Source organism: Rhinichthys klamathensis, unplaced genomic scaffold, assembly GCF_029890125.1.
Source record: "Rhinichthys klamathensis goyatoka isolate OS25496 unplaced genomic scaffold, OSU_Roscu_1.1 h1tg000135l_1, whole genome shotgun sequence".
Taxonomy (NCBI): domain Eukaryota; kingdom Metazoa; phylum Chordata; class Actinopteri; order Cypriniformes; family Leuciscidae; genus Rhinichthys; species Rhinichthys klamathensis.
In genome coordinates, this window is record NW_026606670.1 from 396,293 (window position 1) to 421,304 (window position 25,012).

General features: G+C 38.0%; 2 protein-coding genes across 3 annotated transcripts in view; one reads left to right on the forward strand and one right to left on the reverse strand.

The window, feature by feature from the left end:
• The window catches only part of LOC130089651 (glutathione S-transferase omega-1-like), a 220,928-nt gene that overhangs the window by 115,735 nt on the left and 80,181 nt on the right, over positions 1-25,012 (reverse strand). The gene's annotated exons all lie outside the window — the stretch shown is intronic.
• The window catches only part of adka (adenosine kinase a), a 167,283-nt gene that overhangs the window by 19,420 nt on the left and 122,851 nt on the right, over positions 1-25,012 (forward strand). For both annotated transcript variants that reach the window (XM_056257081.1, XM_056257083.1), the window contains exon 4: positions 18,896-18,974. In XM_056257081.1, the coding sequence (XP_056113056.1) occupies positions 18,896-18,974 (79 nt within the window). The remainder of the gene's footprint in view (positions 1-18,895; positions 18,975-25,012) is intronic.

Below are 25,012 nucleotides of genomic sequence, written 5' to 3' on the forward strand. Positions count from 1 at the left end.
GCTTGAACATTCTTCAAAACTTCTCTTTTTGGGTTCCCTGGGCAAAATTAAGTCATACATATTTGGAATGACAAGAGGGTGAATAAATAACTGATTTGATATCTACTGTATTGTTCTGTCTGTCCTGTTTATTGTCTGATTTATTGTCTTGTTTTTAGGGAGTTGATCAGAGGTGCAGAATTTGAATGCTGCAGACATGGCCTGTTTTTATTAAGAAAAAACAAACAAACAAACAAAAAACACAGCCCATGTATTTTGCAAGAGGAAATCATCAGTTTCAGCATTGGTTTTAACCCAGCAGTTAAAAGTATTGTAGCTCAACTTGTAACCTAATTTAAACAGTTGGGCCATGTGTGTAATTACCCTCATTTATCTCTGACTGGTTCACAGCCAAAAGTTTCTTAAATGAGCATACTTTTACAGAAACCAAGATCCTACAGCCATTTTGTGGGAGTAAATTGGACTAGAAAATTCTTCAATGCCTTTTTTCTTTATTACTGATGAAACACTGCTGTCATGCACTTGTAGATGGTTCACATTGGGCTGTGCGGTGTTCTCTGCATGGATATGAATTATTGACATGGAACATCATAGCTCAACAGATCATCCCATGTGTCTCCTTAGGAGATCAGCCAAGGGCAGTCTTTTTACTTCAGGTTTGAAGAGCAGAGGACTGTCTTTCTCACACCATCTGTCTGCTTTCAAACTCTGTCTAATTGAAACCTAGACTGCCACCACAGACATATCCTCTCTTGGTAGACCAAGGGTCTAAGTCACAACGGTGTGCGAGAGGGGTCGTGCCTTCTGACCTCAGTAGCGTTACCTCAGGGCGATCTGGTAACGCGAGTCCTACTCAGCTTCAGGATCAGGACTCAATTTTGTCTGTCTGAAAGGGCAACGATGATGTCATGTTTCCAGCAAGCTTCGTCTGCACCTGTGCCGCTCATCAAAAAACGATTATTTCTGATTTGTACGTCTCATCGTTAATATTTGTAAAGTTAATGAGCAGATTCAGATTGATAGATTGCCAAGGAAACAGAACACAAGGACCGCGTCTGTGACATCACGGGATAATTAGGCCCACGAGTGCGCACGAATCCGCAACTGCGCTGATTTGCATTTTAATATGTTGTTAGCATAGGTGAAGGTTTATCTCCTCTTGATTAGATTCCAGTGATGTAATTACAAAGCGGAGTTTTACTTCTCAGAAAGGGCACCGCGCATAAACATCAATATGATTACCAGTGATTGTTTCAAAACAAATAAGCGGTTGGGTAATCAGTCATCGGGCCGTCTCGGAATTGTTTTGGAAGACTGTGTCCTCTGCAGCACATCACATTCGGCTCATTTTAACATCTCAGTTTAAATTGGCTTTCCACTTGTCAGAGTAAAGAATATTTTAAAGATGAGTGGTGAAGGCTCAGAGGTAATCAGTGCTTTTAATGATCTTATTTGTGCGTGAGTGGCTCTGTAGACATTACTTAAGAGTCATTGAGAGAGCTGAGACACTGCATTTGAAAAGCTGTCCCCTGACAGCCAAATCCATCCATTTATAAAAGAGGAATTATTATTGACTCCCCCCAACCCCCCTCCCCCATCCCTCTCTCTCTTTCTCTTTCTCTTTCTCTTTTCTCACTCTCCTTAAACAAGGGGAAAAATAACAGATTCAACCTTGGGAGAACAAGCACAGTGGAAGCTTAGAGAACAGAATAAGTAATGACACTGTCGTCTTGCAGGGACGTGGCTCACCGTGAAATGGGCTATTGATTTTAAACAGATAAACTGTGTTCTCTTTTGTGTTGAGAAATTACTGAACAATTTAATTAGGGCTGGAACAACAATATTTATTACCAGTTTTTCGCACCCATCCGCTCCCTCCCCACTTTTTTCCCCCCATGAAGTCCTCAGTTTCCTTGTAAACTGCCAGAATAATTAAACAAACCATGTTGCAAAGCTTGGTGTTGCTGATTAGTGGCCTCACCCAAGAGAGGGAGAAAAGAGGGGGAAAAATATCCATTGATCACGCTTCTAATTCCTGAAGGTCTAGAAGAATTGCCCCACCAGATGACTCTGTTGAAACGAGGATTGACGGGCGCTTTTACATTCAGTGTCGTCCTGCATTGTTTGAGCGCATCCCAGTGCGTCTGTTAGCTGTTTGTCTAAATATAGCCTCCAGTGCCAATCAAATGGAAAACTGTCCTCTCGAGTGATTTCGACAGAGAATTCATGTGGAGCAAACACTTGTCTTTCAGATCTTCCCTTAGTTTTGTAGAGATTTTGAAGTCCTGATTTCTGTTGGCAAATGAGTGTTGTCCATTTTAGATGTTACTGTGGTCTGTAAATTCAATAAATTTTTGTTAGTTTTGATTACATTGACCTTGAGTATGAATGTAAATATCTTGTTTGTTCACAATGAAACTCCACAGAGTAAGCTACCTTTTTATTTAGGGCCCCATGAAATCCATTTTATTCAATCTGATTGATTTATTTTTTCTTCTGGATTCTGTTTTATGATTTAATACAAATTTATCAAAAACGGTGTCTAATTAAATTAATTTATACAACTTTTACAATTTAATCAATCTTTTAAAATGTAGTCAAATGAACATATTACAATTAATTAATTTGCAACAAAACATTGCGTTTTTATTTTTTTGTCAAATAATATGCTGCACAACGCCATAATTGTTATAAATTAAAACGTGAAAAAATATCTTGGTTGTATGATATATTTTTTTTATATATAAATTATATAAAATAAAAGTAAAAATATTTAATATATAAATAATATTATTATTATAATTACTTGAAGAATTAAATTTTTGTATACAATAGTAATTTCTTTCATAATGTCTTCAAGTTAAACTGGACTTTTATTTTGATGTTTTGTGATTAAGATCTTTTAGTTTCAGTTTTAGCGTGTATTTGACTGTAGTTTTTCTCAAATGAAAAGCTTGTGAAGTGACTCTCAGAAGCAGCTCTGGAGATGAAGTTCATGTGTTCATGTCCTCATATATTGAGAAGCAGAAGCTGAAAACCGTCAGTGAAGCAGAGTGTCACGTGTGTTTGAGTTCACGTGTTTTTTTTTTTGTATCCGACGCAACTACAGCACTCATGCACACAGAAACACGAAGAACGCGCAGACTCATAGCGACATTCACTGGCTTGCTGTTGTCGCATTTATTTCTGCTGTGTGATAGTCTGTTAGATTAATCCATTTCCTTTTTTATTCACAATCTCCCCATCGGCAGCAGGCGCTGCACTTTCGCATGTGTTCTGTTCATGTGTTCTGATGTCACATGGCGATGACGCAACCGTACCCCACAGCAACGCAACTTGTAAAATGATTGGCTTTTGCTTGTCACTCGTGGCACGCTACTTTATCAAGGCATATGCTGTTTATGATCCAGGTTTGGCGCACGCTTGAGGGTTGTTCGTGCAACGACATTTTTAATGTGCTTTCATGTCTATTATTTACATTTGACTGCATTAAAGATAAAATATTGAGCGTTACAACGGACATTTTTTTTCTGTTATTGAAAGGTATACCGTTGATAAATACAGATACCATTTTAACGTCGCCCAGGCACACATGTAGGTACTGTGTGAAGAAAAAGTGTGGATACTTGTGGATGTCAAGTATGTGTGTTTGTGTATAGAAATATTCTTAATTCCTCTTAATATTCTCACAATTTTTAATGATACAATTGACATTATTATTATTTAAAAAAGCATAATGCTGATTGTTTTAAATTAAGTATAACACATACACCACAGTACAGCTTTCCAACAGTATTTAATGTCAACTACCCATTAGTTGCTGTTGGATATTTATTTAAACGAACTTGCATTGCAGCTCACACAGCCTTGTTTTTATTACAGACTGCAATTTATCAGTCGTACACATCAAAAGCTCTTTACCCAGGACGTCCTGACATTGATTGAGTAGCATCCCATGGGATAACTTTGTGTCAGATATAAAATACTAACTTGTTTCAGAGCACGTTTTATGGCGGTTAATGACGTCCTCTTGTTTCAGCGGCTCAGGATGGCCCATGACAGCTGTTTAGGGTGGAGAGTGATATGTGTGCGCTCTCCGCTAAATGATTAAATGGTTAAAAGGCTCTTGATTGTAGCCGAGCCACGTGATCCCCTGGGCCCCTGCGAGGGGGAAAGGTCCCGAGGCAGCTGCTGCTTTTGAGCAGGACTCCTTAAGCCCTCTGAGAGCAGGGCCCCTCGCCGTCTGTGCTCCAAGGTGCTGAAAAACAGTTATTCAAGCCCAAATCCTGTGAGCCCCTGTGTGTGTGTGTGTGTGTGTGCGCGCATTCGATTCCAATCCGTTGGAGTCCCCTTGTGTGAAATAAACACCCAGTCTGCTCAGATTCCCCAATGTGGATGACTAGGAGCAGGTGTCCCACCAAGCTTTATTAAGTCCTCTCCATCTCTCTCCATTAACATGGTGAATGTGGTCCGGTGGGGAAGAGGCCCTCACAGGAGGCCGTAGACACTCTGTCTGTCTGCGATTCAGATGTAAAGGGCCATGTAGGCATGCACGTCAACCACTGCATTCCACATAAGGGCTGGCTTAACCGCACTGTTTCATGTCTTATGTAACCCTATTTGAATGGAGGGTTCTTATCGTCCTCTGCCCAGATGAACCTCCCCTCCTCTTTCACCTCAACATGAGACCCATCTTTATTCTACATCAATCTTGCATGTTTGGTTTTTCTTTGCTGAGTTGCCCTTTGTTACTCTTTAAAAGGATGAAAGTCCTCTGAGGATTATTGAATATTAAGGTTGTCATGTTTTATAGGTGTTTCTTGAACTATGGGTATTTTTGGACCTGTGGACCCTCTACAAAATGACATTTCAATCATTTATGGAAGGGTTTCCCAAACCTGGGGTTGTGAAGCAACTAAAGGGGGTTGCGAGTTTAAGAAAAGCTAATAATTAATTTCATCATAAAAATGTAAATATTAAATAATTAAAAAAATAAATAAAAGCAGTCTAAATAAAGCACAAAAGACTTATTTATTTGCTGGCATCCGCATGTCATTGACCAATAACCAACATCAGAGAATATTGACCATGCCCAATGTGGTGTTAATTTTTTTAAAATATTAACTCTTAGGGGTATTTCACATCAAAGGGGAACAGCTGACAATGTTTAAGAATCCTTGATTTATGGAAATAAATGACTACTTTGTCTTTCTAAGGTTAATTTCATAGTTAGCATTTTTTGTATTTTATATACAGATTTTTTTTTAATAATTTGTCAATTATAGTGTAATTGGAAACTGCTTTTCACAAATTATATTTGACTTAAAGGTATTTTGTAGGTCTGATTTTTATAAAAAAAACTTTTTTCCAAATTTCTTTAAACTTTCTGTATATTAATGCATAATTAAAATGTAAGTACTCTGAAAAAGAAAGTATAAAAATCGAGTGTCTGTAGACCTCTCACGACTGTTTTAAAGACAGCTCATTATTTCCATTCACTCCACCCCCTCCCTTCTGGGCTCCTTCCAAAGTCACGCCCCCAAAACACATGAACTCGCGACTCTGACCGCTGAGCTGAAGACGCATTATTTACCTGAGACGAGCGGAGAGGAAGGAGTGCAGTGCATGTAGTGACATCATGTCAGAATCACATGTAATAAAAAAAATCTAACTTTATCATTATGAAGATAAACAAATAAGATGTATTTTTGTACTCACTATCAAGCTAGCATATTTATACTGGTAAAGTTTAAAATATATATTTATTGATTCGCTAACGAGCTAGTTATCTATAAGGCAAAGCTAAAAACAGGTTGCATGATACACGTTTTTCCATTGCCATCATTTACACTGTGATGAAGATGAATTTCGTGTAACATTCATAACATACCGTATGGTGTTCTGCATGTAAGAGTTTCCATGATGAAAGCATTGTTGACTCTGATGAGGACTACACTCCAGAGACAAGTACCGCATCGTCAGCTCGAGGACAGATAAATCGTTGTTTATCCAAAGACTTTTTGTTCATTACCTTTTCTAGTACCGTTACTGTCTTCCTTTTTTTGGCTGGTTTGCCTTCGCGAACTGCATATGTGAACTTTGATTGGTCTTTCTCTGCCATTGTTTTGCTATTCCTAGGTTCTGTGCCTCTTTAATTGCTCAAATCAAACGGGTATGCGCAAGTGGGCAGGTCCTGTGTGGCAAAAGGGTGGTTGCCATGGTTGCGAGAGAGTGACAGTCGCCTAAGCAAATCCTTTGTTTCGTACCGGATGGAAATAATGAGCTGTGTTTAGTGCAGATTAAACGGTCTAGAGTCACTCGATTTTTATACTCTTTTTATCAGAGTACTTACATTTTAATTATGCATTGATATATATAGAAAGTTTAAACAAATTTGGGAAAAAGTTTTTTTTATAAAATTCCTACCTACAATACCTTTAATTGTTTTCAAGTCTCATTCTATATCAAGCATGCTTTTCAAGACTAACTTTTCATAAAACTTTAAGGGCTACATTTTAGGATGTAATCACACCACAATTTGTGTAAAAATGTGCAATTGTGAAAATTATTTCCACTAGAAATAAAGTTCGATTATTTTACTGTTTAGTTAATCATGTTTTTTTTTAAATTAGCTAATATTTTATGATAGATTTTTTTAGATAAAAAATCTGGGCCTTGGACAATGGTAAAACATTAAACCCTCTACATTAAAGGCTTTTGGAAAGTAGCAAAAATAATGAAGGCATGGTAAAAAGTTTTCAAGTGAGTATGAATGCGACCTTCCCAAAAACAGAAATGTTAAAATCTTTTCATTTTAATACAAATCAACCCCGGGGACATTAAAGTGCTAGTAGTTGAAAACACCCATATATACTGTAGAACACAAGGCTTTCTACAGCTTTCAAAGCTGTTACAGAAACGTATGACTATGTGAGGAAGCAGATCCCCTCCCTGCTAGGTATGTGTAAAGAACACCCTCAGAGAAATGTGTAAAAGAAGGCGGAAATTTCCAAGCGTGTTATGATTAACACTGAGAGAGGGCGAGATGGTGGTCCCCCCTCCTGTGGAAAAAGTACTCCGTGCAGGTTAGCATTTAAGCTAGCATGCAGGCCAGGAACAGAGAATACTGATGGAGACATTAGTCAGGCTGCAATTGGGGGTTTATTTTTAGAGGGTGGCATTTAAAGCCAGGACACTTGGTTCTGCCTGCCTGTTAATGACTCATCTGGGGAGAGAGAGAGAGGCCGCTGCCCAGTCACCGACAAAAGCTACACTCTGCCCTGGATCGTCACGCACCAGCCCGCGGTGCTTGAGCTTCAATTTATACATTTCAGATTTGTTCTGTATAATTTAAATGCAAACTCTGCTGAGTTTCAAGCATTATAACACAAGTTCCATGCGCTTTTTATAGCAAATGTGACTGCATTAAATGTAAAAGTTGACTTGTTTTTTTTTGTCTCCAAAGTATACATTTCCTGTGTTAAATCAAAACCTTGAGTCAGTTTTGTGACAGACCTGTATAATTCACTTGTTTATTGAAAGGCTAACGATGACGTGAAACCATTTGACCACCTTGTTTCTATTTAAACGTGCAGCCCTGGCGAATGAATGGCTGCTTTGTGGCTTCGGTCAGTGAGATGCTTGTAAATTGTACATTTCCTCTCTGTTCCTGTGTTTATGTGGAATTTACATGACAGCTACATTAATAATGTCCCACGCTCTTGCCACCTGGTATGTGCATTTCCAAATAAATGAACCCATCTATTTCACTTCATAATTCAGATAGGCTCGGCAGTCAAAAGTTTATCCAGACTTTTTTCACGACCACCCAACAGCAGGTTAAATTTGTTCCCTGCCATTAATCCTGACTCTGTGTGTGTGCGCATGTTTTTTTTTCTATAGCCTATATGTATAAGTGTCTGTATTCGTGTATACGTGAGAACATGTGTTGGCTCACTCCTGATTCAGCCTCTGCAGAATTTGTTCGACAAAGAGAAGAAAACGCTTGCCATGATTTCAAATGGAAAAAAAGGCAGCTCTTTCTGAGGTCACGGTTGTATGTCAATAGCTCTAACAGATGCTCTTGTCTTTAATAGAACTGTATATTGCTGTATAGACATGCACCTATGTGCATCCCAGTCCAGACGGTCTCTCTTGAGCACTGTTGGATGAATGCAGCATATCTGACATTCACTGCATTTACTCTACCTAAAAAATAACATTTTGGGATCATTTGCACTGGATGTTTTTTTTTGTCCAGTGAAACATAATCTGAGAAAATATTTTAAATATTGTGTTCTGAGTTATTCTGAATCCATTCAGTAGTTGTGTGTGAGGAACAGACTGATATTTAATTGATTCACTGAAAATGCTCATTCATGAGTTCACGAGAGAGGTAGGGTTGCCAAATCTATGAATTAATCATTCTTTTCGAGTTGGATCTTTAATCGGTTGGTTTGGTTCACAAAATGCATCCACTGCTAGCAGATAATTTACAGCTCTCTGAAAGGGATTATTAGTGAATGACATTAATTTTAGTCTTTTTCTTGCACACTGTTTTATGATTTAAGAACACTTTCTGTTCAAAGGTTTGGGGTCAGTAAGATATTTTTAATGTTTGAAAAGTCTTGTATGCTCACCAAGGCGGCTGCATTTATTTGATAAAACAATTGATGTCCTAAAAACCGTGAAGTTTTACAACGATTAAAAGCCCATAATTAAATAAATGAATCAAGGCGTGAATTCATCCATTAGATATATTTAAATAACCAACAACAGCATTTAATGCTTTGTAACCGGTTGCAGAGAGTACGTTTGAGCAGCGCAGCCATGGCAGCTCGTAAAAAACTGAATGCAGAATGCGAGTACCTGTTCTGAGCTCGCACTGCGCTTTTATTGCTCTGGGCAAAGAAACGGTCCATGCAGCGCAGCTCAAATGAGTAGCGCTGTTTTGTTCCACGCCATTTGATGTTTCTCATATGCAACAGAAATGGCAGCTCTTATCAGTTGGGCTTGGGCAATGTGGTGGTAACTAACAAATTTAGTCGCAAAATGCATAACTGCATAGTCTTCACTGTATAAATTAAATATCGATTAATCCTTATTAAAGTTGTAAAAGTTATTTTGTCAAGAGCAGTAAGAGTTTTTTTGTTGTTTGATTAACATGAATGACACAGACAGCAGCAGGTTTATTATTAGGTTGCTGTCACTTTAAGCCCGAATGCCCTGATCAAATTTACTATTACACATGCGTTTTATTTCTCAAATGTTTATGTTCAGTTAAGACATAACCAACTGTTTTTACTAGGATAGTCTCCAAGACAAGTATTTTTACACAATTTTGTGTGAATTTGTCCCGTCAAGCTCAAGACTACGTGAAAGAGAACTCAATTCAGTATTTGTGCGCTGTCTGAGTGTCTTTCTGGGTGTGTGCTTCAGACTTGCACATGCACAACTTCTCACACAGCGTGCGAGTACAGAATTGAGTTCTTTCACATCTTCTTGCATGTGAATATTTAAACTGGCAAGGCGTAAAAACATGTGCAAATGATAAACTTTCGTGACTGTGCAGCACTGATCCGATCGGGCAAGTGACATGTCCTTCAACTGTCCCAAGCATCTTTCCACCGGGCAGACCTTATAGTTGAGGCCTGCTTTTATTTCTGTGATGGCAAAGCTGAATTTTCAGCAGCCGTTATGTTTTCAGAAATCATTCTAATATGCTGTTTTGGTGATCAAGAAACATTTCAATGTTATCAACAACAGTTGTGCTGCTAAATATTTTTGTGAAAACTATGATTATTTTTTTCATGATTCTTTGATGAATAGAAAGTTTAATGTGTGTGTGTGTGTGTGCGCGCTTTTAATGTGCTTTTAAAGTCCCATTCATTTTAATTGCATGGAAAAGAGCGACCAGGACATTCTTCAAAATTTCCCTTTTGTGTTACTGTGGAAAAAAAATAATCACATTTGGAAGATCACATTTACTGTCAGCATAATTTCTCATTTGATTAAAAAATTTGATGTAACTTTCCACTAAAAGTGTCACTACAATAGCTATTTCAGAGTTCCTCACCACATCTCAACGATTTGGCATAAACTTCAACATGCACAGTTTATTATTCAGTGGGGTGATTACTCCCAAAACAAACTGTTCCTAGTAAAGTGTTTCTGCTCTTTAATGATCTCCTCTGCTTCACGCTTGAGTGTTTTCCATCCATCCCTCATGGAACTTTGGACTTACACAAACCCATGTTTACAGACAAAAAGGCTTATTTATTTGTTAGTTGTCCTCTCTAGTGTAAAACAGCTGGGGACATATTGGCATCTATGAGGAATTGTGGATTCGGTGCATCGGATCTCGGCTCCGTTAACCAGCACTCTCCCAAACCACTACTGAACGGTTCATCATAAGGCATTCTGAAGGATCTCCATGAATCATTGAGGAGCTGTGAGCTCAGACATAGACTCTCACACACCGCTTGGCTTGTTTTATTTACAGCCCTTTCACTCTCTTATCCTTCAAAATTCTTGACTATATCTCTCGCTATCTGGACACGGCTCTGACAGGGTGTTTTATATCGGCCTGCTAATGAGTATTTAAGTGCTTGTTGTTATTGTTAGTTCTGTATGATAACGTGTGTGTGGTGTCGGCTGTCATAAAGGCAGCGGTTCTGTGAGAAGCTGTCAGTTCTGTTTAGAATATGGCCTGCATTAGTAAAGTGCTGTATTCTTCCTTCATTAGAGGTCTTCTCTGCAAACAATGTCACTGGCAGAGCAGAGCGTCTCACTTCAGCGTTTAGAGTAAGCTGTCTCATTGTTCTTGTTTAATTGTATCCAGTTCTATTGACAAAAACAATGTTATTGGAGTGGAGGTGGATATTCTGGATCTAATTAACTGCGATTGTTGTGCTTCAAAGCTCCATCTGAAAGAAGTCTCAAGACTTGACCTGGTTTTGTTTAGCATCATTGCATTGTGCTCTCTTCCCCCTCCACCCCTTTGCTTTTCTCTTTATTTTTATTTTTGTTTATTATTCATTTGTTTTTTTGCACCTATATTTTGCTTCAGCTTCCTTAGACTAAAAAATAAAGAAGGAAAAAAAATTCTAAATAGTGGCTTTTTCTCAATAGCTGTCTGAAAAACCAGTTGTCACCATCCTGGATAGACACTCGGCTCTCATCTTGCTTAAATATGTCTAACCACAAGCATATGCTAGACATGTTGCCTCTGGTTTTATCAATCTGAAGTTTAAGCGCATTCTTTTCAGATCTTGTAACATTTGTGGCGAGGCATTTCAAAGAGTGCAATCTGACGTTCCTCACTGTGCCCCCTCTCTTCATAAGTGAACATTTGGTGCTCGCAAAAAAAGAAAGAAAAAGAACATAATGTGGTCCTCGTGCTTCACTTGAATTAAATGGTTTGCTGCCCAGCCGTGCTTAAGATCCTTCATTGGTCCTGTGGGTTATATTTACTTGGCACTTCATGGCTGCATACCATGAATGATAAAAAAAAAAAAAAGTAACCATAGAAATGTTTAAAAAAACCAGTTTAAATTAAGCATACATCATTTATCTTGTTTAACACTTATATTTTCTCATCAATTTGCTATATCTGGCAAAGTAAACTATCAGATTGAAGGATGATTCTCACAAAAAAAAAATATTCTGTACGGCTGCACGATATTGAAAAGAAAATGCGATATGCGATAACTCGTTAAATAACGCAATATCTGATATGGTATTGCTTTAAGTGTGTAAAATAAATTTAAATTCTATTTGAATATATTTAAAAATTGAAAAACTGTTTTGATGTTCCGTCTGTATTTCACATGCGTTTAAGTTGACAGCCCTAATAAATATATATATATATATTAAAGTCTCTATAAACCCCTCCTTTCCTCAAACCTACTCTGCTCTGATTGATCAGATGACCCAGTCTGTTATCAATGGTCTACCGCTTTCAGCGCATTTCTGAAATGAAACGTCCATTACCATATCTGAATTTCAGCGCTGAACTACATCGTTAACCATAATAATAACGGTACATTAGTAGAGCTCTAATAGTGAATGACTGATGTAATATTACAGTTTGTTGACAAATCTTGCTCCGTCCTTTATCATTACTCAAGGTAAAAACGATAGACAATCTGCAATAATTGACACAATTTTAGGTAATAGTGGGCCCACAGCTGAACCATTTTAGTAAGACCGTTAGCTTAGCCGGAGACCTACAACTGTGCGCTGGGTATACACACAATATAAAACACAAAACTATGTATTTTGAACACTTGGCAGAAAATATAGGCCTATATATCAATAATTAATCATTCTTGCTTGTGATTCAGGGGGCGTATTACAGAAGGATCCTATCTTATCTGTTTGGTAACCATGGAAATGTCAGCTAGGACCTCATTTAGGTCAAAAGCTATTACAGAATGACATTTCTAAAGTCAAAGTCCCTTTAAGACGAGTCATTTCACTTCGGCGGCCATCTTTGAAACGCCTCTTGGGCAGCTATTTCAGTCATGCAAGTGCAGCTCCTATCTCTTTGAATGGGGAAACATCAAATTCTCCAAAGCTGTTCACCAAGTTTACGGTTTAATTTCATATTTGAAATCACCAATGAAATCTAGCAACAACTGTATCATAATAAATGTGGTTTCTTATGCTCAGATAGGATTAAAAAAAGCTTTTGGATTTTGTCTTTTTAATCTTTGGAGCAACAGGGTTTGTCAGATAGAATTTTAGAGAAACCGCAACATCGCCAAAGGCTACAGCTCTGAAAATCAACAATACTATGCTTAAACTTTGTAAATCAATTTATTACACTTACTGTTGGATCAATGTAGGTCCTTGCTGAATGAAAGTGTCAGTTTCTTTAAAAAAAATAATTCTACTGACCCCAAACATTTGAATGGTAGTGTAAATATAATAATGGGCCTAATTATAGTAAACACAGAATAATAATCAACATTAATATTCAGAGACGAGTAGACAATTAGACAACATTTTATTTGATGGGGGCGGTAAGTGAACCACTGCTCAATTTTTTTTAAAATCATGTGTTCATTAATTAATTATTAAAGCTATAATCATAAAAATGCTTTTACTGTTTTTCTATGCTTAAACGATTTATAATAAAATTAATTATATATTTGTCAAAATTGGGCGAAGTTAAAAATAATTTCTATCATTAATGTGTCTGTAAAGGGATTTTTTTTAATGTACACTTGAGATACAAATTCAATACATTTTACTGTTGACTGATTCCTGTTAAATGTACCACAAAATTCTCTCTCTCTCCTCTGTCTCTGTCTCCCCTCCCTCCCCCTCTCTCCCTCCCCCTCTCTCTCTCTCTCTCTCTCTCTCTCTCTCTCTCTCTCTCTCTCTCTCTCTCTCTCTCTCTCTCTCTCTCTCTCTCTCTCTCTCTCTCTCTATATATATATATATATATATATATATATATATATAGAGAGAGAGAGAGAGAGATCTATATATATATATATATATATATATATATATATATATATATATATATGCAAGGTACCATATATATTCATATAGTATATTCAGAATGTTATACTCTTTTAATATAACATTCTCTCCTAGGTGCAACAACTGTGTCTAACTTCAAACCCATTACCGCCCATAGATTCACACCACCTCCCACTGTACTATTTACTTGCTTTGTCACCACTCTACAGACACCCAATTTACATTTCTGAAATAAAAGGCTTCTCACAATTGATTGTGTTTTCCACAATCTGACTGGAGTGCTGCTTTGATGTTGTTCGTGGAGTGCCTAGACACAAGGCTGTGTGTAGAGCAGTGTTTGCCTGTGGCCATTGATGAACAGTCCCTGCCTCTCCCCACAGGCTCACTGTTTGTTTGTGTGAATTGCCTATGTAGCCACATCAGCTGCTTCCAGTCAAGCTACTATATACAGTAAATAAACCCGCCGTCAATATTGAGCATCAGTGCTGTTGCTTCTTGCTGTGAGGTAGACTGCTTTTTTCCTTAGATGTGCTAGTAAATAGATCTGAATAGCACCTTTTTCAATCAATAATACTCGCGTGTATGTTACTTTCTGCTTTTATTATTCTTATTGTGAGTTTTCTCAATGCATGTGTGTTAAGTTTTTCTCTGAGGGGAAAATTTGTGTATGTGTGCTCTGTAACCCTACACTGAGGTGCTCTGACAGATCTCGCATCCACAGTTCTGATCTTGACCCATTTCAGACCATAACTAAGATGTGTTCTCCAGTTGAGCACTGGGCACAGAGTGCAAGTTTTTTTTTTTTTTTTTTTATGCATGCATTTGTGTGTAAAGGGTAATGTGTTTGTGTGTGCGTATGCTCGTGGTTTGACTTGCTTAGCTCAGTCCCACGCACTGTGGTCAGAATGGTTAGTATTTTTTTTTCTGTAGGCCGAGGAAGTGTGTATATTGTTCCCACGCTATGAAGAGTTCAGGGTCCCGTGCTCCAGACAGGGGGCACTCGCGGCCTCTGCACTCAGCTCTGACCCAGGCAGCACGGGAATGTTGGAAAAACGCTTTATGATACCAAGATGTTTGTAAACGGACAGCATGGTTAAGTAAACTTCAGTGAACTGTGTTTGCCATGTGAAACCGAAATCTCTATTTGGTTCAATTCTGTCAAACTTTTTATAGTTTTTTTTTTTATCCCAATTTGTTTTATGCCTTAAAGTCTTTGTTTATTCCAAACCTTTCTTTCTACCATGAAACAAAAAATGTGATGTTCAGCAGAATGTTTCTCTACAATGAGATTTTGATATAGTTTAAAATATAATTTATTCCTGTGATGGCAAAGATGAATTTTCAGCAGCCATTACTCCAGTCTTCAGTGTCACATGGTCCTCCATAAATCATTGTAAAATTCTGATTTGGTGCTCAAGAAACATTTGTTATTATTATCAATGTTGAAAACAGTTGTGCTGCTTAATATTTTTGTGGAAACTGTGATACTTTTTTCCACGAATTCCACGGATTCATTTCCACGGAAAAAGAAAAACACCAGCATTTACTTGTTTGCTAGTTTTTATGTGAATAATGACCAATATTTTGATCTGTCCCTCACACAAAGCTATTATGTTTAGTAGGCTTGCTGCGATAGTCTGTTTTACCGGTGTTACACTGTGTTCAGCCGCACACCGATTACATCACTTGCCCATCGTGGCACCACCCCCCGCCAGCGTTTAGATATTTTTTTATAGTAATAATAATAAAGTTCAGTTAGAGAACAGACACTACAATTAAAGAATGAACGCGTCTGCTCTATTCGGCTTATTCTTTTCAGCCGAACAAGAGTCGCAGGCACAGATCAGCAGCAGGAGTCAGATATCATTTGTCATGTGATAAGAGTGAGACGAGCCAGCTAGTGTAACGTATAGTAGTGGCGAGCGTTTTTTTTTTTTACTGGGTATGCTGGGTGGTGCGTTAAATGTAAAAAATACACCTGGTGCAGATGGTTTATTATAAGAGACGCTCGTGTTCACTCTGTTCAGTTGCTTACTCTCATGACACATAGCAACACAGCTAAAGTATTCCTAATATGTTTGACCCTTTATTGAAAGTAGCCTAAATTTACCTGTTGATGCCTTCTCAAGCACCATTAAAAGCTGTTGAGTTGTGTTTGAGTTGAGTCAGGCGCAACGCGCAAAAGGGGCGTTTGCAAAATATGCTGTATTTTTGTAATTCTGCTAGGTGTCAGTAGTGTCGCAGAAACTACATGCTTCAACTTTAAACGGCATCGGCTGAGGACACACATCTAAATCAGAGACGAGTGACGACAAATAAGAAACACCATGGCTGGTGTCAATTTAAATGTATGCCAGAAGTGTTTATTTATTTATTAAGAATTAAAAATAAGTATAATATAATAAATGTTAGTAGCCTGTTATAAATTAAATTAACTATAAGTAAAATCTAATTAGAATAAATGTAAGTATAAGAAAGTATGTAACTAAGTAATCTTTAAAAATAAGTTGAAATAATACAAATTGATGACTTTAACAAACGCATTGACTATCGATTAACAGCCTCGGATAGTTACAGTAGGTCTGCTTATAGTAGGTCTTTCGCTGTTAAGTTTTTGTTAAAAATAAATTTCATTATGGAGAAAACAAAATACTATGAAAATAGTTTCAGTTATGACTTTTTTCACTTTAGTCTAGTTAGTTCTGTATCAAATACAATGTGATTGAAACATTTTTCCTCTTGGGCGAGCCATTCTCGGACAGCTTTCCCTACGCGTGAAATCTCCCATTTTCCAGCAAACCAATGAGAACGCGGGACAATGATGACGATACATAACAACAGAGCGTAGGCGCCAAAGCTGTGGATCTGCTTACCCAAACCCTCCGTAACTGGCAGATTTGAAGAAAATGACAGTCTCAGATAAATAAATGATAGTTACATATGTACTGTCAACATTTTCTCATGTAAGCTTTATGGGACACCTCAAACAAGGGGATTTATAGTAATTTATAGTGTTAATAGTAATCAGCGAGTCCACGAATGGCTTGGGTGTGCAGAGCATTTGGACCGCATATAAGGTGTTCCTTGTATAGTGGTCTACAAGGACACCACTATACAAGTGGTGTATAGTACACAAGTTTAAAATATTTGTTTTTATGCATGTTATTTGGAGCTTGGCATTATAAATCACCATCCACTTGGATTTTATAGAAAAGATCTGCTTGGACTTTGTCTCATGTGATTATAGTGTTCATAGAGTTAAAAAAAACAGCAACGGAATGGCATTAAGGTGATTTAAATGACAATTTTCATTGTTAGGTGAGCGGTCCCTTTAAGAGGCATCTCTCACAGGCACTCACAAGGAAGATGCACGTGATTATGCTCTCAAGGAGGTGTCACTCCACTGTTTACAAAAGCTTCAAAAGGCTCAAGACGAGCTGGAGTGAGAAACTGGTGCATTTGTTGTCGGGCAGCATCTTGAAGAGTCTCAACATGCCAGCCATCTCCAGCCTGAGCCTTTTGTTGCCAAGCGTGCAGAGCTCCTGTTGCTAAAGGAAGTACTTAAATGTGTAGTTATGTGAGATCCCTCCTCGCTGAAGCCAGCCCCCTGCTGCTTCTTCCTGCTCCTTGGCTGAATATGAAGTGTTGCTTGATGGGCTTTTCCCCTCTGACAGTGTCACAAGAGGAGTGACAGATCCGTGGGAGAGCTGACCCACCTCCCAGAGGAAGTGCTGGGAGCCAGGGGTGGCCCATTCAGTGCCCAAAGGCCACTCTCTTCTAATGGAACATGATAAGCTTTTCATGAGGCACTGTGCAGTGCTGCTTTTGTGCGCCCATGTCTCTGTGGGCTCGGTACATCAGTGGCGTCATCGCCTTGCTCTGAGTTCATGGGAACATAAATTGTGTTATTGAGAACCACACCTAGTTAAGGTTACCTTGCATGGCTTTCTTGGCTGGTATGTGTGAAAACAGCAACTAGACCTTGTTAATGACAGTGAATACAGTCAGATAAAATAACTTTGGATTTAATTTAGGATTTTTGTTATACTGATTATAGATGGCCAACATTAAGTATTAAGTTAACGTTGTCATGAAATCTGTTTTGCAGTTGCATGGTGTTGATGAATTGCACCAAGTTCCTCGCCAGATTTTTGTTTTTGATAATCTGTTACACTCTGAGTCTGATCACAGCATCACAATACGGAAGAAAAGATCTGTCACAAATTCTGTATCAACGTGACTTTTAAGAAAGAAAGTTAGTGGTCCATAGCTAAGGATGTGTTCACACTTGGGATGTTTGGTTCAATTAAAGCGAACCCTGGTGCGATTGCTCTGTTAGTGCGGTTCATTTGAATAAGTGTGAACGCTGCCATCCGAAACCCTGGTGTGCACCAAACAAGCGAGCCGAGACCGCTGAAAAGGTGGGTCTCGGTCCGCATCCAAATGAACTGGTGTGGTTCGAATGATATATGAACACAACACGGACCAAAGACGTGTAAACGAACCAAAAACAGGAAGATGAGACCCTAAAAAGGGTGACGCATGTGAGTGTGTTGTATGCATGTATGTATGTATGTATGTATGCATGCATGTGAGGTTTATATGTTGGCAGATATCAGTCTCAGACATCATTGTATGGAGAGTAGCTTGGTATGTGTGGTTTTCATGCTTGTGTTTGTACTGCAGAGGCCACGGGAGGTCATGTCCTTCAGTGATTCAGACTATTTGCATGCTGTTAAAATCTGTTGCAAAGACAGGTTTGGGGAGGATGCTTTTCTTTGTAATAATGTCCAGACAGGGGGTACCGGTAGGTTGTTTGTTGCCTTTGTGTCTTTTGTTTGTGTGTGTGCGCGCGCATATCTCTACACGCTGAGAGGTGCGTGCAGAAGTACAGTACATGCACACTTTCTCAGAAGGCTCACTGCCCTGCGGCACAAGGCTTCAAGTCCCCCATTTCCTGTTTACAGTGTCTGAGGTTTCCTGTTCTCGATGCATCTTCACTGGGTGATCTTGCGATTGTACTCTGGACAAGGCCTGTGTTAAAAATAAAACACCCTTTTTTCATTCTTTCATCAAAAATCTGCTCATTTATGTCTATTTTTTTTTTTAAATGTAATTGATGTTGAAAACAGTTGTGCTGCTGCTGTTTCAGTGGAAACCATAATTTTTATTCATAATTATTTGAAATAGAAATCTTTTGTCACACTATAAATGTTTTTACTGACCTCAAAATTGTTTTTACTGACTTCATTGTATCTTGAATGATGTCTATTTTTTCTTAAAACAGTGAACATTCCAAAATATAACGTGTACTATAATGTATATTCTATATGTGTACGTGCATACAGATTTTTTTCTTGTCTTATGTACGTTTTTTTTCTTCTTCTCTTTTGTACTTTAGGTTTGAAGAGATAGTCAAGAAATTCAAGGTTGAATATCACGCTGGAGGTGCCACTCAGAACTCTGTAAAAGTCGCACAGGTTGGTGCTCAAAGCTACAGCCAGTATTTAATGCATGCAATGCTAGCAACAACAAGGTCATGAATACCCAAGAAATGCATGAACAGATAAAATGTATAGCTTGAATGCAATGTTGCTGCTTTGGATAAAAAAACATCTGCCAAATACATAAATGTAATACATCATGCATTGCTCCCTCAGGTGGACAGGAACAAATGGGTGTACCTAAAATTAAATATTTTTTGGCTGTAAATAATGCATAAGATCACAACAAACACAAAATATATTTTTAGCTATCTGCAATCTACTTCGGTAGATTTGGATGTTTACGTTTCTGTTACTTTTTTCAAAAAAAATTTGGAGTGTTAAATTTTAAGTTCCGTGTTTGTTTATTTATTTATTAAATACAATTTGTGTTCATTGATTTATTTTTATTTAATAAAAAACCACTTTATGTTAGCTACATGCGTTCACACTCGCATATGAGACAGTTAAGATTTATAAGAGCTATTGGTCACTTTGGTTCTGCAGTGACAATAAGTTCAACTAAGTAAACAGAGGCCTATAATAGAAAATTATGAAACATAGGGGTGTAACAATACATTGTTATATCGAGATGTGACTCACCGTTCATGTAAACAATATGATTCATGATATAGAGTTCATTTTATTAAAGGCTCATACGTGGAGTATTTATAAGTATAATTTACCCAAAAATGTAAACTGTCATCATGTGACAGTTTACATGATGACAGCCTCTTTCAAACCTAGATTTTCGTTCAACTTTCAAACACAAATGAAGATATTTATGAAACCTGAGATATTTCTGTCCCTCCATTTTAAAGTCCATTCCTCTAAAACTTAAAAGATCCGAAAAATGTCATGAAGTCATTGTAAAAAGAACAATCGAATGGTCTAATCCAAATCCAAGTCTTCTGAAGAGACACAATTTATGATGAACAGATGACACGCATACTGTAGTAGCCTTAACATAGACATTCAAATGCTTGCATGACGTGCGTAAACAACATGAGTGAGTAAATGCTGAATTAAAATTTTTGGATGAACTATAACCGTTCATCAAAAAAGCCTGCATTGAAACTGCGAGTACTGCATGAGACAAAAAATTTAACTTTACTGAGTTTCAGTGACATTTACTACATAAAACTACTATTATATAATGTTGAATATAATGCGATAGGGTAATATTTGTGGGCCCTGATAATTATAAAATAATAATATTATTATTTTAATAATAATAAAGTAATAACAAATTTTGCTTTAAAATATTGTGATCCTTAGTTCGGTAACACGATTTGTATCGACTCATGAGTGTATCGTTACACCCCTAGACACATGTTTGATATGGGTAAATTTAGTCACTTTTGCTAGCTCTGGTTAATTTCTGGCATGTTTGCCCATACCACTAGGAAGGTACCATAAAACCATCTAATTTATGTGAGAATAATGTCAGGGGTAAGATTTGTGCACAATAATTATTTTACAGCTTAACTTTTAAAAACTTGCTTCATGCTGTGTATTTTTTTTTTTTTTTTTTAAGATTCCATTTTCACTCTAGTTTTGCAGGTTTATATTTGTTACATCAGGCACAGCAATATTTAATGTTGGATGCATCTCCCTGATTTATAGCCCAACAGAGAAACCGATATCTTAAGATCTTTTCAGCCCTTCACTTTTGCTGGCCTAGTTTGCAGCCATTCTTGGGTTAGAGCGTTTCCAGAAAGTCTAAATATTGTTTTTCCCTTTTTCAAGCTCGTTCCTATTATTCCCAAGAAATGATGCTTCAAGTCTGAGTAGGATATTTTATTTGTGTGATATTGTTTATGGGTAACAACAGAAATAATCTGAAGTCCCTGATGGTCCAGTTGGGTGCTGTCACAGCAGAGAATGAGATCTGCTCAAATTTCCTTGTTGCCCTCAGGGCCCAACTAGACTGAGTTTGATTCGTCCAGCACATGTCCAGTACCGCTGTATACTTTTGCAGGTGTCTGCGGACATCAACACTTTTAAGACCTCAGATACAGGAGTTATTTAGATGTATATCATCTAAATAGACATATGGAATTTCCTGATGATCTCCAGATGATGCACAGCATCCAAATCCACAGATGCATTAGGCTGCAGAGGCTTTCACACGCAGTGCGTCTATCACCATGAAATACAGACCTCGGTGTGTGATGAGGTAAGACCGTGGATAATCATTTGGGAATCTGCCAGTGCAAGCAAATGTGATTTCATTACTTTAGTGTCTGACTCCTTGTGTTGTCGGGCACATTTGTTATGACCCGAATGCAGCCCGAAAGGACTTACAGAAATGATTCTTCATATAAGGCTTTCTTTTTCTGCTGTGTTCCAACATTTATTTTGCTTAACAGGATTTGCTGTAAACGTCCTTGTGAGGATGTCTGCACTATCTTCCAGCTCTTCACCTGCAGTTGCAGATAACAGAGTCAGGGCGGTTAAAGTTGTGCCCATTTTAAGCAACGGTAGTTACGAAGGCTCCCAGTGATATGTGGGTTGTTAAGCAGCAGTTTGATCAGACAGCTCTTCAAAGCTGGATCGCTTAAGAAGGGAAGCTTGATGCGGAACCAGGCCTCTGAGATTAACACATGGCAGCACCTGGAACGCCAGGAGCAATGCAACCTGTGTCGATGTCGCTGAAAACGAGAGCTTTCAAATGCAATGACATGGGCTGCCTTGTGTGCGTACATCAAAGCACCCATGTGCAGATGAGGTGCTCCAATCGGAGGCTGTTCTCAGCCTCAGGCACTGCTTGGCAGACGTGGGAGGGAGCATGTTCCGCTCCCAATACCTGACCAAGATAGGTAGACCATTTACACAGGAACAACCAGTCATTGGAGAGGCAGAGCTATCTTGTTCCCTCTGCATCACCTTTTCTCTCTTCTCCCCTGCTTTTCCTGAGACCATGAAATCAAACCGATCACCATTTTTTTTTTGCCTACTTATCTTTTATCCTTTTTCATCCTTTCAGTTGTACAATACAGAAAAACATACACAGCAAAAACACATTCCCCAAAGCATCTTTCTTAAATGCTCAGTCACTCATAGTTCACCTATAAATGAAAAGTCTGTCATCATCATTTACTTGCCTTCATGTATGACTTCTGTGAAAAAGAAAGTTGTAACCCTGGCACTGCCAAGCTTCAAAATGACAAAAAGATTTGTGCAGTATATTCATTGAAAATCAAAACCGGCCTAGATCTCCTTTACAACAGTTGATGAGACAAGTAGAGGCGTTCGTTTTTTTTTTTTTTTTTTTTACAATTACGAATAATTTAGATCTTTTCAGTAAATTGGTTGATTCAGTTCTCAAAACCAGAATATCCAGTTTAAAGGAATAGTTCACCCAAAATGTTTTATTTTTCCATTACTTACTCACCCTGAAGTTGTTCCAAACCTGTATGAATAAAGAATATATAAAGAATATATTTTAAAGAATGCTGGTCACCAGACAGTTGACGGTAACCATTGACTTCCATAGTAGGAAAATAAATACTATGGATGTCAATGGGTGCCGTCAACTGTCTGGTTACCAACATTCCTTAAAATATTTTCTTTTGTGTTCAACAGAAGAATGAAACTCATACAGGTTTGGAACAACGTGGGGATGAGTAAATTATGACAATTTTCATTTTTGGGTGAACTATTCCTTTAAGTCAATGATCACACTGGTTAATACTGATGATGAATCAGCTAGTTATCAGTGATTTACAACAACTACCTTTCAACTGTTTGTCACACAAAGCTATCAAATGGCTTTGGAAAATATAGGAATGAAACTTGAAATTATATTTTTATGATGCTTTTACATCCTATTTGAAAACTTATTGCAACTGCATGGAAAAGAGAAACAAGCACATTCTTCACAATTTTTTTTTTGGTTTTGCACAGAAGAAAGTCAGATGGGTTTGGAACAGCATAAGGGGGAATACATTATGACAGAATATTTATTTTGTGTGAACTATCCCTTTAAGGCATTTCATTCTGTTACCACATACATTCCTCATCCTTCTATAAAGCCTAGGACGTCAATATAAATCTATTAATGGTTCAGCTCTAAGCCTCCCCGGATGGTTCTTTTGATGTGTCTGAATTGGTAAATTTGTGCAGGAGACATATAGTCTTAGTCTGACAGGCACCATTCTGCCCCACAGGATTTTCACAGATGAAGACTCTCACCTGCAGAAAGTAACGATCTTCCATTCTCTTTATATAGCACTGCAAAGAGAACGAACCAGCACTGCTCTACAGCCCCAGACATCAAAGCTGGGGCAGAGAATCACACTCTGCTCCACTGTATATACAATGTTCCCCAAGCATTCTTCTGCACTGTGATCCAAGACTCGGCTCCATTACATGTGCACCCCTGGTGTGGCCCCTTGAGCAACGGAGAGTTTGAGAGGGGAAGAGGCTGACACTTACCAACAGAGAGAGCAGTTGTTAGGTGCTGCCTCCATTGGGAGGTTAAATTACTTCTCTAGAGCGCGGTAGGCCTACAGCTTTGAACAGTTGCCACTTTTAAGCACATGCATATTGTTGCAGGAAGATTATGAGAATCTTAAAGAGGCTGATTGTCTAAAACTGATGTTTTTTTCAGGGCAAATTCTAACATTTTAAGAGTAATTTTGTTGGTGTTTAAGCCAAAACATTTACGTCTTTCCAAAGCTAAATTACTTTCTTTATCCTGTGGAACACAAAAGAACATTCTACGATTTATATATATATATATATATATATATATATATATATATATATATATATATATATATACACAATGGAAGTCAATGGTGACCAAAACTGTGGTTACTAACATTCTTCAAAATGTCTCCTGTTGTGTTCCATAGAAGAAAGTCATACAGGTTTGGAATTACATGAGAGTAAGTAAATGATGACAGAATGTTCATTTTTGTGTGAACAAAAGCAAAAGGATGTCTTTGCTTCTGCAACCTTTTTTTCCCCTCAACTTCTGTCCTTTTTTCCATTTGTCGCTGGCCCATGATGCCTTCACAGACTCTTTTTTTTTCAAAGTGGTGAGGGGGCCCAACCTTGGACTCAAACCGGACTCTTTTATTGGAAACACATGTGCACTCTGTAGTTGGAACTACTCTGTGAAGAAAATCACTTAGCTCTCTTCAGCACACAAAGGCCTTTCCCAGTTCATATTTTTTGCATGGAAACTTAAATTGGGGAAAAGCTGGTGCCTAGAACCAGACATCAGACTAGAAGACGAAACGTTCCATGACCTCATGTTTGACTTGACTTACTACTTTGCTTTCCTTTGAAAAAAGTCTCTCGTGTCCATCTGACCTTTCTCGATAAAGAGTTAATATATTTTTTGTCTTTCATGGACGAGCTAGTCTCAGTGGAGAGGGGAGGAAAATGGCAAATGTTACACGTGTATCAAACTTGGCAGGGGGAAATATTTGGACGAAAGGAAATTTCAGTTAAAAACAAAGGAAAGTTTGAAAGCTCTGAAGACTCATGAGATTAACAAGACACATACCAGGGAACACTAAACTCTCCATGGTGAATGGGCGCAACATCTGTGTCCGATATTTGAAATGGAGAGAATGGAAGTAGAAGGACGTCTCAATACCTCACTGTATGCGATTTTGAGGATTTAGATATGTGTGAGATCCTCTTTCTTTTTTTTTTTCTGGATCTCTGCAGAGGGAATGTTTAATATACTTTGTGGACAGAGAGGCTGTCTGATTAATGATTGCTAAATACCTGTAGGTTTTGAAGATGATGTGCAGTGAGAAGCCAAAAACAGTCCCATCATTAAACGTGCTCTTCCATTTCTCAACAGAAGTTTAATTGAATGTTAACATCCAAAAGTGCCAACTGCGCTGCCAAGAACAGTTTATTTCCTTCCTGAGTTGATGAGGGGTCACAGCCAATTAGGCGCCCTGAAAAAGAAAAGACTAACAGACTCACCTTTGCATTCCTGTAGAGCTGCAGACTGGCATCCATTTCCGTATTGTGCAGGAAGCGATGCATTTATTGTAAGGCCAGAG